The following is a 13,411-nucleotide window of genomic DNA, read 5'->3' as shown; positions in this document are numbered from 1 at the left end:
AAAAAAAAAAAAAAAACGATAAAAGCATGTACCAAAATAAATAACAGCCATTCATAGAAATTAACAGAAAAAGACCAATTCGTTAATTATGCCTATATGCTCAGAAATCAAATCTCAACAATATATGGAGCATGTGGCTCCATGTTTTTGAATTACTAATTCAATTTACTCGTGCGATACGAATTTAATCATACAAGTAAAAGCTAATGTACAAGGAGGAGGAAATTGATGATAAATAAGGTGATATCCAATATGATAAAAACGCTCAACGGTTCGTAGAAAAGCAAAAGGCAAGGGTTATTCAAAATCCAAGGGCAGACATGATACCGTAGCCCATGGTGACGATGACAAGAGTAGCCAAGATAGAGAGAGGTACACCACTCTTCAAAAAGTCCATGGTCTTGAGATAGGGAAGACCCATTTCATCCTCCAAAGCAATAGCGTTCATATTAGGAAAGCCCGAAACAGGCAAGCCCATGGCTGCAGAACAAATCAGACCTGTGCCCATGACCAAGATTCGAGGATGAGGGTCCGCAAAAGACATGCCGACCTGTTGAACAATCGGCAAGATGATGACTGCTGCGACAGTATGAGAGACGAATGTGGCAAAGACCAATGTCAAGGCACCAAAGATCAGCAACACCACCCATTGTGACAGATCCGCGACCGCTTCCTGGATATAATGAGCAATGGTATCCAGCAGTCCCGAAGAATCAACAGCCTTCCCAAGTGCAATTCCACCCATGGCCAACATGATGACCGTCCACAAAAAGTTGTTGAAATCCTCCTTGTTCAGCAAACCAGTGCCAAAAAAGGCGACCAAAGGCAAGATTGCAATCACACCCATGTCACCCAACTGCTCCTGGAATGAATTCTCGATACACCACAGTATTATGGTCCCAATGGTAATAACACAAATGAACACTTGTGAGAATGTGATGCGGTCTTTTGTAGCGCGGACAGTAGGGATCGTAGGTGTGTTACGGTGTGGGCGCCAGAGGATAATTAACCATGCCCAGATGATCAGATCGATAACAAGGCACAGAGGGAGAGCTATGGCGAACCAGTTACCCCAGGAAGGCGAAGGTGTCATGTTTTGGATCGTGATAATGTTCTGAGGTGAAGAAATAGGCGAAGCCATACCACCAACATTCGATGCAAGAGCAATTCCCATGATCAGACAAGGGCCAAAAGCTGACTTGTGAGGGAGAGTACGTAAGATGGACTGGACCAAAGAAAAGCAAAGGACAGGAGCTGCGACATTACTGATAAACATGGAGGAGATTGTGGCGACAAGCATATTCGCAAGTAAGACCCACTTGGGGTCTGTCCCTGCTCTACTCAAAACTGTGCTTGCAATGGCCTTGGCAATTCCGTATTTCGAAAGTGCGGAAGCAATAGTAAAACCTCCGAGTAAGAGCATGATTGTTGGAGAGAACATGTAGCCAAAGACTACCTTTGCGGCAGCCGAGGTCGAGAGGGTAGCTTTGGTATTGGGATCACGCATAACCTGGCAGAGAATTGTCAGCAGAGGAACCAGAAGTGCAGTAGCAAACAAAGGCATGACTTCGGTTGCCCAAAAGAACGCGACTGTGATCAAGATTGCAAAGCAACGGTTCTGCTCTCGTGTATCAAAGACGGAGACTGACATCAGGACGGCAAAAATAACAATACCTATGATGCCAAGGAGGATGTGGCGAGCATCTGCGGCGGTGATGAAGTGGATAGGGTATCCGAATAGCATCCATGGTTCCCGTTCATTTGGATCAACAGCTCTGGCTCCTTCGGCCTTTCGTTCCTGGCTGACCGCCTCACGCCAGATAGTGTTACGTTCCCAGACGATATACTCACGCAAATGAGACCGGAGTTCCTTCGCAGCCTGGGCCATATTTCCGTTGGTGCAAGTAGAGGCATAGATAGCTTGGAGTCGTCTGATCTGACTATCCAGGCTCTGGCGCGACTCGGCTTGAAAGGGGGCCGCCAAATCAACTACAGTTGACATATATCGGGTCAAGGTAGTGCAATGGGCCAGTTTGTCATGCTTCTTGACAATTTTTTGGAAGCCCAGATAATTCAAGGCCACGTAGGATTTTAATTCAGAAAATTGCATGAAGTTGTCGATGACACGTCTGCGGAGAAGAGCCTCCGCAGTCAAGGGAGCGTAGACAGAGGGTCTCTGATTGGGATCCTCATACATTTGGGCACCTGTGACAATATCATGCACGAAGGAGCTTGAACGTCTGCCGCCGTGTAAGGGCCTATGTTGATGCTGCATCGTACTATGATTGTGAGAGGATGACTTGATCTCAGGAGTAAATGGAGTGTCGAGATTCTGATGACTTGAAGCAGGGCAAGATTCTAAAGTATGTGAAGATGATCCTTGACGGATATTATCGTTGCTATTGTTGTTAACGGAGGAAGTTGTTCTTGCTGCCAGGGGATGTAGTCGGTGCTCTCTCTCGCTCTTGGTGTGCTCCTCTTGCTCTTCGATAAGGCACTTACGTCTCCAGACAATGTCAGTCAAGTCGCCGGCGGAAGCTCGGTGGCTATGTGACTCGGGTTTGTACTCACTTCCATCCGCAATCGTGGACTCACCAGCAACCAATGCAGGGTATCCTTTTCCTCTTGGGCTCTCGAAATCAGCGCTTACTCCATGGTCCACCAAACCATCCTCCTCCCAACCCATCATCTCTTTCAGCTGAGACTTTTCTACATCCCCTAGCCGCTTTTCATCATCAACATTGGCCAAGATGCGGCGATTCATCTCTCCAGAGTCTATTTGGGTCCCATCATCTTCCCCTTCGCCTTGAGTAATACGTTCCTGCTTCTGCCTCAGCTCTTCCAACTGCCATTGACGGTCAATAGCGTCAAGCTCAGCAGACAATTCACGTTCTTTACGGATATAGAATGATGTAACTTTGACTAATTCCTTGGCCAATTCACGCTCAAAGACTGCACTATCAGGTGGAAAGATGTTACTGCCATTATGTAATTCTGCTTCCTGCGCAACATTCTCAACAGCAGTCTTCTTTTGATACTGATCGTCCTTCCGTCCTCCCCATAGATGGTGACCAATCTTTTGAGACGAGGATTTAGGATTGACACTACTGCTGATGCCGTGACCTTGTTCGATATCTTCTGATCTTGCATCAATGGTGGCCTGAACATTGTATTGCTCAATGGCATAAAGTATCTTCTTCAAATTCGAGTATGCAATGTATTCGCTAGCCCAGTCGGGGACTGTTAGATAAATCGGAAGTAAAATAAAACAAAATAGAAAATCATTAGCATTGAATGTTATCGATTCGTTGGACTCTTCCCTGAACATACAATACAGCCGGGAATAGGAACCAGAGAAAGGTAGGAGAACTTGGAGCATAAATAAATATAAATTTTACAAGATGGCGAGATATCCCCTCCTTTTCCCCAATATAGGCACGTCTGAGAGAAGGAAACTGACTACAAGTCTCGAAAGCGCCATGTCATATTAATAATTAAAGTGGCAGTAACAAAAGCAATAGTACGAACCAGAGGGTCAAGCTTGTCGCTCTTTTTGGTTAGCCCTTTTCAATTATAAGAGTTTTGTTAAGTAAACCATTTATATTTGAAAAGGGCTAACCAAAAAGAGCGACAAGCTTGACCCTCTGGTACGAACAAATCGGATAAAGAATAGCCAGGAAGACACTCTTCACAGTCTAAGACAAATGACGAAATAATCCTGTATGGCCTCTCATTGTAAAGAACACAGCATTTTTTTAAAAAAAAAAAAAAAAAAAAAAAAAAAAAAGTCGTGTGATGGTTACACCGAAATAAAGTAAAGATACCAAATGGAGGATAAATGAAGAATGTGATCTGGGCTGTTTGGATGATGGAGTGGGGTACATGTGGAATGAGATTCTCTGTGAAGTCAGATAGAACTAAAACAATCATACCAGCGTTAAACTGCAGACTATGGCTGAATTTGACCATGGAATGTGATTAAAAAGGTAAATTAAAATGAATGATGCTTGAAAGAATCAGAGGAAAAGAAAGAAAAAAAAAAAAAAAAAGCGTTGGATTTGTGATAATGGCGAAAAAAGAGCCGGAAGGTCTATTGTGATGTTATGGTATAAAATGGAATAAAATGAATGGTTGTTTAATAATATTATTTTTCGGTAAATAATAACAATAATAATAAAAAAAAAATAAAAAATAATAAAAAAAGGCGTAACAACAAAGGAAGAAAGAACAAGAACAACAGAAAACAGAAAAAAACAAAAGAGAGACAACAAAAACGAAAAAAAGAGTGTCCAAGGAAGAGTCGTTACTTATGGAATCCGAACAGGCAGAATTAGGACGTTATCAAAATCTAAACTGAGGCATGGCTTTGCTGTGAAGAGATGTGTAAAACTTGGCAGAGCGGAAATTCATTTTTGCGTTCATTCAAGCCATCATTCTTTCTTTTAGTGGCAGCACTGCATCTTTTGGGTCTGATTATATCCAAAATCGTTTTTCTGCCCGATCGGTCTTTGAAGATTGGGATCCATTGATCGAGGATTGTGTCTCCGCTCAACATGCTCTTGCCTGATTCAATCCCGTCCTTAGTCAATTTGGTATGGGGGCTACCAAAAAGGGAACCTAATAGGCTGATGGCTCGCGTGAGTAATACCCATTTGGTCAGCTCACCAAAAACCAAATCCATTTTTAGAAGAGTCTTATCCACCTGGTTTGGTCATCAGCAAAGGTCGCAAGACTTCTTTTCTCCTTTCTCTCCTTTTTTTCTTCCCTTGATCTGATGAATTGTTTATTTTTTGTTAGTCAGGAACAAAGAGTTTGCTCAAATTCACAGGTCCACAGGCTGATCTCACTATCCTCCTTAGCATATTTGCTAAAATTTACTCACGAGTCCTTGTCTTTACATGATAATGGTCATTCAATCCCTTAATCATTCACCTCTTACATCAAGATTTTTTTACAGCAATCGTCCTATTGTATTCTTTTTAGGCTCATTCAAGATGACTTGCGGTATTTTTTTTCTTTTTTTCTTTTTTTTTTTTTTTTTTACAATTACCCGGATATTAATGACACCGATGTACACTTTGTTCGGCGGCGAATGTAAATAAAAATAGGCTTTATAGCATTCTTACTGGATACCCAAGACTACTTTCTGACCAAGCGGGCCCACCTGGACTAATAACGTAGCATGATTAACCACTCCATGATTTTTTTTTTTTTTTTTAAAAGATTCTTTTATTTGTCCATGGACGACTCAACACCTAGCAAGACGATAGTAAACCACGAAGAAGAAAAGTCTTCTGCATGTAATAATACGATCTAGAATTGGAGACAATGTACTTTTTTTACAAAGCACCAGATGTATACTCTAGTTCTCTTCTAGATTCAATCCCAACTTGTGATTCTCACTACCAACATGATTAATAAATACAAATTTTGACAGGTGATGATTCCAATTGAAACAAAAGGCCTTCAATTACAAGGAGGCCTTGATGTATGTGTTCGCTAAATAGGTGTCATAAAAGAGTTTGTAAAGCTCCTCCGCTTCCTTTGGTCAGCAATTGATTCATTTTTTAAGTATTTATATATACATGTAACACGTTGAAGGCCGGAGGTCAATTATATACTTTGTCTGTTGGAGGCGGCGACCAAACAAAACGGATACTACATGTATGTAGATATAATTGTTGCAAGATGTTTGCGTTCATCTGCTCTATCTACTAAAGTATTAGCAAACGATAACTACACCGCACTGATTACCAGATATCCTCAGTCAATAGGACACCTTGACTTTCGACATGGCTAATAACTGCCTAATTTGCAGAGCTCTTTAAAAATGGAGAGCTGTTTCTCGAGGATGGTAATGTCCCTACTAGAACATGTCTCTTTGTATAACATTGGGTGAAGAAGTTAATGGCGTAATATGCATGTTGTACCTTTGCATTCCAGCACCTTGCTGAAGTGGAGAGTGCCCAGTCAGGTGGTGAAAGAGAGACACAACAGGAGGAAGGACAGAGTGTTAGCGCATTAATGCATGCAAGCGTGTGCCGTGGACCTTCTGCTTCTGAGAATTGTCTAACGTACAGACGCGTGTGGTGCATCAGACTTTATTTTATACGTATGGATCTAGACTACAGACATATTCTCGTCTGCATGCACTGTGTGAGTAATTGAGTGGACCATATTGTAATAACATACTTCATAAACAATCGTTCATTTCTTTCATTCACAATCACTCCATCTAAATAAATTAAATTGAAGTACTGCAATCATGGCCAGGGGACGTTTTATCCTATTGGAAGGATGCGATCGCGCAGGGAAATCAACCCAATGTGCCATGCTGGTGGCAGCATTGAAAGAGCGTGGCCATTCCGTAGAATTATGCAAGTTTCCAGGTAATGAGCGTGAGAATTATGAGAACCATCACGCGTTTGGTAGTAGATAATCTGACAATTAAATCCATCATGGTTATTCTATTGGTCTTCATTGATAGATAGAACAACTACCATTGGGAAAATGATTCATGCATATCTAACAAATACGGAGGAATTGGATGACAGGGCTATTCACCTCCTCTTTTCTGCAAATCGCTGGGAAGCAATGTATGGTTGCTTAATCAACATCATAAGACACTTTTCAGCCCATGGAATCTAGAAAGCCCACCATGAATGCCCTCTTTTTCTTCTATTGATCAATCAATCTTTACTCTACTATATTTTTAATATCTCTTGACGAAAATAAGGCAAACAATCAAGCGCAAACTTTTGGCTGGCACTCATCTTGTTGTAGATCGATATGCATACTCTGGAGTTGCATTTTCTGCAGCAAAGGTATTATCATTACCATATCTTAATGAACTCATCGATTTCTTATAATGTGTAAATATATTTGCTCGACCTATTAATAAATATATATTTGTATAAAAAGGGCCTTGATTTGACATGGTGCAAGGATCCAGACCGTGGCCTCATTCGCCCTGATATTACATTCTTCCTTGATCTCCCTTCGTCTGACGCTGAGAAACGAGGGGGTTTTGGAGAAGAACGATATGAGAAACGTGAGTTCCAAGAAAGAGTCCGAGACGTTTTCCTACAGCTCCGGAGCAAAGAGTGGGTGATGATCGACGCACGCAAATCGGTCGAGGCAATGCACTATGAGATCCTGCGTGATACTGAGAATAAGGTTCGAGTTGCGGAGGCAGATGCTCAGCTGGAAGAAGAGGATGATGTCCTACCAGAAGACATGTTCCAAGATAGCTAATATCATTTATTCCCTTGAATAACTCTTAAATTAATACAATCAATAAAGCCGTCACCTTCAGGTACAAAACTTAAAAAAAAATACATCACAAAACAAGCCTCTTTTTTTTTTTTTTTTAGAATATTGTACACAACACTAAACAAAGTGAAGCTGCACCTTTCCCTTTTTCTTTAACACTACTTTCCATTCCCTTCCTTCCTCCGCCTTTCTTCCTCCTCCTTCATTAATAGTCATCATATCGCCCTCCTCACTCTATCTCAAGTTATATCCACTATGCCTTCTGTTGATATCAAACCTATCATCGACATCACTGACTTGAAAGTGAAAGAAGTCAAAGACAAGAAAGAGAAGAAAGAAAAAAAGGAGAAGAAGGAAAAGAAGGAGAAGAAAGAAAAGAAAGAAAAGAAAGAAAAGAGATCTCGCAAGACTAGCAGTAGCAATTCGGACTCGGACTCGGATGAAGAGATCAAGCCTGGCTTCAAGAAAATCCGCATTGAAAAGACTACGGACACTGTCACACCCAGCCCTGCAGAGACTCCTCGCGACACAACTCCTGAAGACGTAAATGAAAAGGATGGCGATCAGGGGGAGGAAACTATTCCTGAAAACCTCAGACTATCATCTTACAAGATTTCTCCTGCTACCGTCGCTGCTCTAGCTGCTCGTGGCATCAATGCCCTCTTTCCTATCCAGGCTGAAACCTTTGATTATATCTTCAATGGAAACGATGTCCTTGGGCGGGCCAGAACTGGAACTGGAAAGACCTTAGCCTTCGCATTACCTATGACTGAAGTGCTATTGAAGGATAAGGTCATTGCCGAGCGTGGTCGTTATCCTCGAGTTCTTGTACTTGGTATGTTCTAACTTATTTATTTTTATTTTTAATTTTTGTCTACAATGATATTGTATGTCTATACACACCGTTTAGTTTTTATAGTAGATTTTGAACTAACGCATTTCTCACGATTTCTATCATTGTTACAGCACCTACGCGTGATTTAGCTATCCAGGTCTCGAATGAATTCTCAAGCATTGCACCTTCTCTCAAATGCATCAGTCTTTATGGTGGTACACCCATGCCAGAACAAACTGCTCATCTCCGTAATGGAGTCGATGTCGTCGTCGGTACGCCAGGACGCTGTCTGGACCATATCAACCGCGGTAACTTGAAGCTAGAAAAGTTGCGGTTTGTCTGCTTGGATGAAGCCGATCAAATGTTGGATATTGGATTCGCAGAAGATATGGAGCAGACATTGCAACATGTTCGAACTCAAAAGGAAGCCCGTGGTGCATCTGCTCCCAAACACCAGACATTGTTGTTCTCGGCCACTGCACCCGATTGGATCAAACAGACAGTCGAAAAGTATCTGGACCCCAAATATATCAACGTCGACCTAGTCGGTAACTCTCGAGTTAAAACAAATGAGAACATCCGCCATTACGCCATTCCTTCGACCTGGCAGTCCCGCAAAGATGTCATCGGAGACGTGGTTGCAGTTTATGGGGGTAATCGTGGTTTGACTGTCATTTTTGCCAACACTAAAGCTGAAGCAGATGAATTGGCCTTGACGGACAAGCTTCGAGCGGATGCCAAGGTCCTGCACGGCGATATTCCTCAGGCGCAGCGTGAGTTGACTCTCCAGGGATTCCGTGAGGCCAAGGTCAAGTGTATCATTTGCACAGATGTTCTAGCTCGTGGTATTGATATTCCCATGGTGGATTTGGTCATTAACTGTCAACCACCTAAAGATGTGGAGACTTATGTTCACCGATCCGGTCGTACAGGACGTGCTGGACGTAAGGGCGTCTGCGTGACATTCTTCAAGGCTCAAGAAGAGTACATGATCCAGAACATTCAACGTCGTGCTGGTATGGAGATGGTCAAGGTTGGCCCTCCACAACCTCAGGATATCATTGCCGCTACAGCTCAGGATGCTGCTGATATTGTTGCCAAGGTGGTCAAGAATGTGATCCCTATGTTTAAGCCCATTGCAGAATCCATGATTGCAGACAGCTTTAGCGGTAACACCACAGAGGCTTTGGCAGCCGCTTTGGCATACATCTCTGGATATGGTGCTGGTGTCCGTGCTCGCTCATTAATGTCAGCCGCTGAAGGTTATACCACCATGCTCTTCCGTCTCACACATGAGATCCAGCATGCTGGATATGTCCGCAACATTTTGACTCGCAACTTCCCTAAACTAGGATATGAAGATGTTAAGGGCATGAGGATGACCAAGGATATGAAAGGCGTTGTCTTTGATGTAACCTCTGACAAGTTAGAAGTCGATAACAACATAATATCGCTTGCAGGTAGTCAATGGAGAGATTTGGACAATATCACACTTGAGGTAGCAAAGAGTCTGCCGGAGCTTGAACAGCGCATGGATGATCGCCGTGGTGGCTATGCCAGTGGTGGACGTGGCGGATATGGTAATGGGCGTAATGGTGGAGGATTTGGAGGCCGTGGTGGTTTCCGTGGTGGTCGTGGTGGAAATGGTGGAGGATTCCGTGGTGGGCGTGGTAGTGGACGCCGATAAAAGAAAGAGAGTACAACATTTCATTCTCCTTGATTCATTGTTACTGTTATCTTTTTTTTTTCTGTTTTTTTTGCATTATTCTGTATACTATTCATTCATTTGACCCCATATACACTCACCGTTTTGTATGCATATGTTCATTCATTATTAAAGGCACTTCTGAATAGAAGACGGGAATAATTATTCCTCTAAAAGCGTACTTCCTGACTCTTTATTAATAATATCGGAAGACACAGTATGATCCAAAAAAAAGATTAAATAAACAGAGTGTCTATTATCTATTCGTGGCAGGGCGATTGCTTAAGCAGAGTTGCCATCGTCTATCAGTAATACAATGAAATTAATTTTGTGAGTAATCATTATAAAAAGAAAAAAGAAAAGTTGCCACACGGTTTTTACTTTTTTTTTTTTTTTAACTTACTCTTCTTAAAGAAAGTGAAGTAGGCATAGGTCACATCAGCGCCCACCGCAGCACTGACGCCGCTGGCGATGGCTAATTTTTTGGTCGAATGGCCAATGGTGGCAGTGCCTGCAGCTGAGGAGTATTGCCTGCGCACAAGAGCCTGGAGAGGAGCGCGGACCGATCGCAAGGAAGAAGCAACCATAATGGAAGACATGGTTCGAGAAAATTAAATAAGTTGATTGGCTGATTAGTTTGTTGCAAGAGCAGAGAGGGGAGAGGAGATTTTAGGATGCTTTTTGATTTGTTTGCTTTTTTTTTTTTTTTTTTTTGTGCTGTTAATGATGTTGTTGATGATTGCTTCAAGATCCCTTTTTCTACCTTTATATACCTTTTTTTTTTTTTTTTTTTTTGAACGCATTGACCACCATGTAAAAAAAATGGTCGGATCATTTTCTAAATTTGGTGATTTGACAGTGTTACGTCGAGGGCGGCGTGCTGCGCGCGTCATTGGAATATTTCGGAACTAAATATCGCGCCTTGTCTGCGCAAAATACGCCGCCTTTCGCCAACTGACATTCTCGTTTTACACAACGTATGGGGCAAAAAAGGGAAAAAAACTCGATGTGATGGAAAGGTAACTTCATTACGCTTAAATAACTTTTTGTTTTGTATTAATTTATTACTTTATTTTTCTATGCTTTTCCTTTGATCACTTGAACTGCCAACACACCTCCATGCACTTTATCGATACTCATCTCCTTCCATACATAACCCCAACTCTCGAGCCAATCAATGATAGCCGGCTGAAGCTTGGCCCGTGCATTGGCCGAATGATTGCCCGTGCCTGTGACGACATAGACAGTACCCGTATAAACCTCATTCTCCAGTTTTTCCATAAACTCATCTAAGAACGCCAATGACTCTTCGACATGTAGCCCATGCAGATCAATCCATGTTTCGCCTTTACCCGTACTCTTGACCATGGTTCGGTTTCGAGACTCGAAAATCTGTCGACTAGCAGCACGATGTGTTGCCATCATCAGATCATTGTACTCTCGGCCCTGTGCAGATAACTTTGCAGCAGCTGCACCATCATTATCGAGGTATGCTCGAGTAGCCAACTCAAAGCAGCGGTTTCGAGCCTTGGCGTACTCGATTGCTTGTGCACGAGACCTAAGATACTCGTTATTGAGCGCTGATCCCGTCTCCAACCATGGGATAGATGAAGGAGCCATTTGAAGCTTAAAGGCTCTGCGCTGCGTTTCTACATCTTCTTCACGCTTCAAGGGCGTTAGCGGTTTTGAGGCTGCTGCTGCTGCCGTTGCAGAATATGAAACAGCTGGTTTTGTCAAAGGTGTAGTCACTTTGACTTTCTTTTCAAGCTGAGTTGTGAGCGCATCAATAGAATCGCTGTCCTGTTGTTCACCAACAGCGTTGCTCTCGCCACCGCCCTTGATGTTATTTGCGCGCTGTTGTCCATTAATCTTATTGGCTTCCCATGTACCTTTATTCTTGGTTGATATAGTGGCCGATAATGAAGGGAAATCAGTCGCATCCATACTTGGTAATTCTTGTTTTACTGGAGGCGGCGAAGCTACCTTTGCTACTCGACTTGTGTCAATAAAATGGTTGAACTCGCATGTATCTCCTTTCAAACATTGCCCTTTGAGCCTTTTTTAAATCCGCAAGGTTTGAGGTAAGCGATCAAGGAGTTGGTGAATATAGACTGTAAGCAATAATAATACTTAAAAAAAATCCCGTTTCTTTCTGTATTCGTTGATTCGCAAGATGACCACCTAATCCAAGGGCTTTTTTTTTCCTTACCAAAACTTGCAGACCATCGTATCTAGGTCATGACTGTACCAGCAATCCTTACGGAAACAGTTACCCTGCAAGAAATGTCGACATGTTTGAGTCGACCGAACGACTCCTGGCGGTATTGGCAACACATTCTGTTGATTTGAATGGCTCGAAGCAATTAAAAAGTCTAAAGTCCTTTCAAAATCGTAACCACACTTTTCAAACGCTTTTTCAATTTTGACCGGATCCATATCTCGAAGAATGATGACCAGCATTTCTAGAGGTGTCATGTCCTGATCCATATTGGCTGTCTGTTGGAAAGCATAATTTTCATCCGCTTCAGCGTCCTCGTCTGTTGAGTAAAATATTGGAGGGGGATATTGGATCTGCCCGTCCGTTAAAGAATAATGGCTTCCATAGGACATATTTTGAGAACCGTTGAGGACTGCCAAATCCGAAGCACTAGGTGGCGCAAATGGGTTGAATTCATCATCATCAAATGGATCCAGTGTGTCCCGCGGCAGAGCATTTCCATTGTCATCATACGGGGTAGCGATTGATTGTGCCGTAGTATCGTCATCATCGTCAATTCGAGCCCACGTCTCAGGATCCCTCTGACTATTACTTTCTATATCATCGGCCTCCACGTCATCCTCGACATTTGCCTCACCCAATGACTCCGATCTGTCCTTAGGATTGATTATTGGAATAGCACGGGAAGCAACCGGTTGATACTGATAACCTAATGAAGATGTATGATGGGGATAAATAGGGGCTTCCATCCAAAAGAGTCCTCCCTGCTCATATTGAGCAAACAATTCGGCTACTATGTCCTGGAGATTTACATTTTCCTTTTTTTTTGTATATCATAGAGACAATAAACAAACGTAAGGGGATCTGTATAAAGATGATAGGAAGTAGATGGCAATTCTTGAAGAAAAAAGAAAAAGAAATTCGCAATAACACTTACAAGACTACAGCTTGTCTCGAGACACTCATAAATTATAGCCGATTTTTCTTCCTCTGAAAGAGTTTGGTCATAAAGGATTCCGATGAAATAATGTTCATATTCTGGATCTAGATCCAGCCTGGCGACGTAATTCGAAATCCAAGTCGCCATTCAGAGTTAACGAATGCCGAGTCCAGTTGTATAAATAAAATAAAATAAAATAATAATAATAATAATAATAATAAAAAAGGTATATCCCTGAAGCCCAAAAGGTAAAATTTACTGTAGTGGAACGAGAAAGAGAAATAAGAGCGTTATAGCTGCTGATGTGATGGATGGGTAGAAGGCCTTCAAGCAAGCCCAAATCTCTTAAAAGTCAAAATACCCCAAATACTCCGAGGCAAGGCTGCGACCGTTCACTGTGGCTTTTTTTTTTTTTTTTCTTACATGAGATGATTGTGTGGA

General features: G+C 42.2%; 7 protein-coding genes across 7 annotated transcripts; 2 read left to right on the top strand and 5 right to left on the bottom strand.

The window, feature by feature from the left end:
* Positions 1–115: 115 nt before the first annotated feature.
* Positions 116–4,049, bottom strand: BCR41DRAFT_422810 (SPX domain-domain-containing protein). The gene is made up of 2 exons (XM_022030205.1): positions 3,933–4,049; positions 116–3,240 (listed from the first exon to the last, which is right to left on the bottom strand). Exons 1-2 carry the CDS (start codon positions 3,967–3,969, stop codon positions 302–304), a joined length of 2,976 nt encoding a protein of 991 aa, XP_021880716.1. The 5' UTR covers positions 3,970–4,049; the 3' UTR covers positions 116–301.
* A 299-nt stretch (positions 4,050–4,348) lies between these two features.
* On the bottom strand, positions 4,349–4,681 carry BCR41DRAFT_371437 (hypothetical protein; the record flags this gene model as incomplete). The annotated part of the gene is made up of 1 exon (XM_022026607.1): positions 4,349–4,681. The coding sequence occupies one exon, from the start codon at positions 4,679–4,681 to the stop codon at positions 4,349–4,351; it is 333 nt and encodes a 110-aa protein (XP_021880715.1).
* A 1,495-nt stretch (positions 4,682–6,176) lies between these two features.
* On the top strand, positions 6,177–7,319 carry BCR41DRAFT_381206 (deoxythymidylate kinase). Its single transcript, XM_022027295.1, has 4 exons — positions 6,177–6,389; positions 6,488–6,596; positions 6,737–6,824; positions 6,922–7,319. The coding sequence occupies exons 1-4, from the start codon at positions 6,266–6,268 to the stop codon at positions 7,252–7,254; spliced, it is 654 nt and encodes a 217-aa protein (XP_021880714.1). The 5' UTR covers positions 6,177–6,265; the 3' UTR covers positions 7,255–7,319.
* Positions 7,320–7,394: 75 nt separating this feature from the next.
* Positions 7,395–9,992, top strand: BCR41DRAFT_355199 (P-loop containing nucleoside triphosphate hydrolase protein). The gene is made up of 2 exons (XM_022024467.1): positions 7,395–8,107; positions 8,239–9,992. The coding sequence occupies exons 1-2, from the start codon at positions 7,528–7,530 to the stop codon at positions 9,792–9,794; spliced, it is 2,136 nt and encodes a 711-aa protein (XP_021880713.1). The 5' UTR covers positions 7,395–7,527; the 3' UTR covers positions 9,795–9,992.
* Positions 9,993–10,094: 102 nt separating this feature from the next.
* On the bottom strand, positions 10,095–10,411 carry BCR41DRAFT_397077 (hypothetical protein; the record flags this gene model as incomplete). The annotated part of the gene is made up of 2 exons (XM_022028863.1): positions 10,095–10,114; positions 10,216–10,411. 2 exons carry the CDS (start codon positions 10,409–10,411, stop codon positions 10,095–10,097), a joined length of 216 nt encoding a protein of 71 aa, XP_021880712.1.
* Positions 10,412–10,988: 577 nt separating this feature from the next.
* Positions 10,989–11,411, bottom strand: BCR41DRAFT_280486 (hypothetical protein; the record flags this gene model as incomplete). The annotated part of the gene is made up of 1 exon (XM_022020225.1): positions 10,989–11,411. A coding segment is annotated over one exon (423 nt), but the record flags the coding sequence as incomplete, so codon positions are not given.
* Positions 11,412–11,763: 352 nt separating this feature from the next.
* On the bottom strand, positions 11,764–12,970 carry BCR41DRAFT_355190 (hypothetical protein). Its single transcript, XM_022024466.1, has 2 exons — positions 12,034–12,970; positions 11,764–11,893 (listed from the first exon to the last, which is right to left on the bottom strand). Exons 1-2 carry the CDS (start codon positions 12,777–12,779, stop codon positions 11,815–11,817), a joined length of 825 nt encoding a protein of 274 aa, XP_021880710.1. The 5' UTR covers positions 12,780–12,970; the 3' UTR covers positions 11,764–11,814.
* Between the last annotated feature and the right edge of the window lie 441 nt (positions 12,971–13,411).

This window comes from Lobosporangium transversale (assembly GCF_002105155.1).
Source record: "Lobosporangium transversale strain NRRL 3116 chromosome Unknown BCR41scaffold_22, whole genome shotgun sequence".
Taxonomy (NCBI): domain Eukaryota; kingdom Fungi; phylum Mortierellomycota; class Mortierellomycetes; order Mortierellales; family Mortierellaceae; genus Lobosporangium; species Lobosporangium transversale.
The sequence above is the reverse complement of the archived record's forward strand: the minus strand, read 5'-3'. Positions and strand labels throughout refer to the sequence as shown.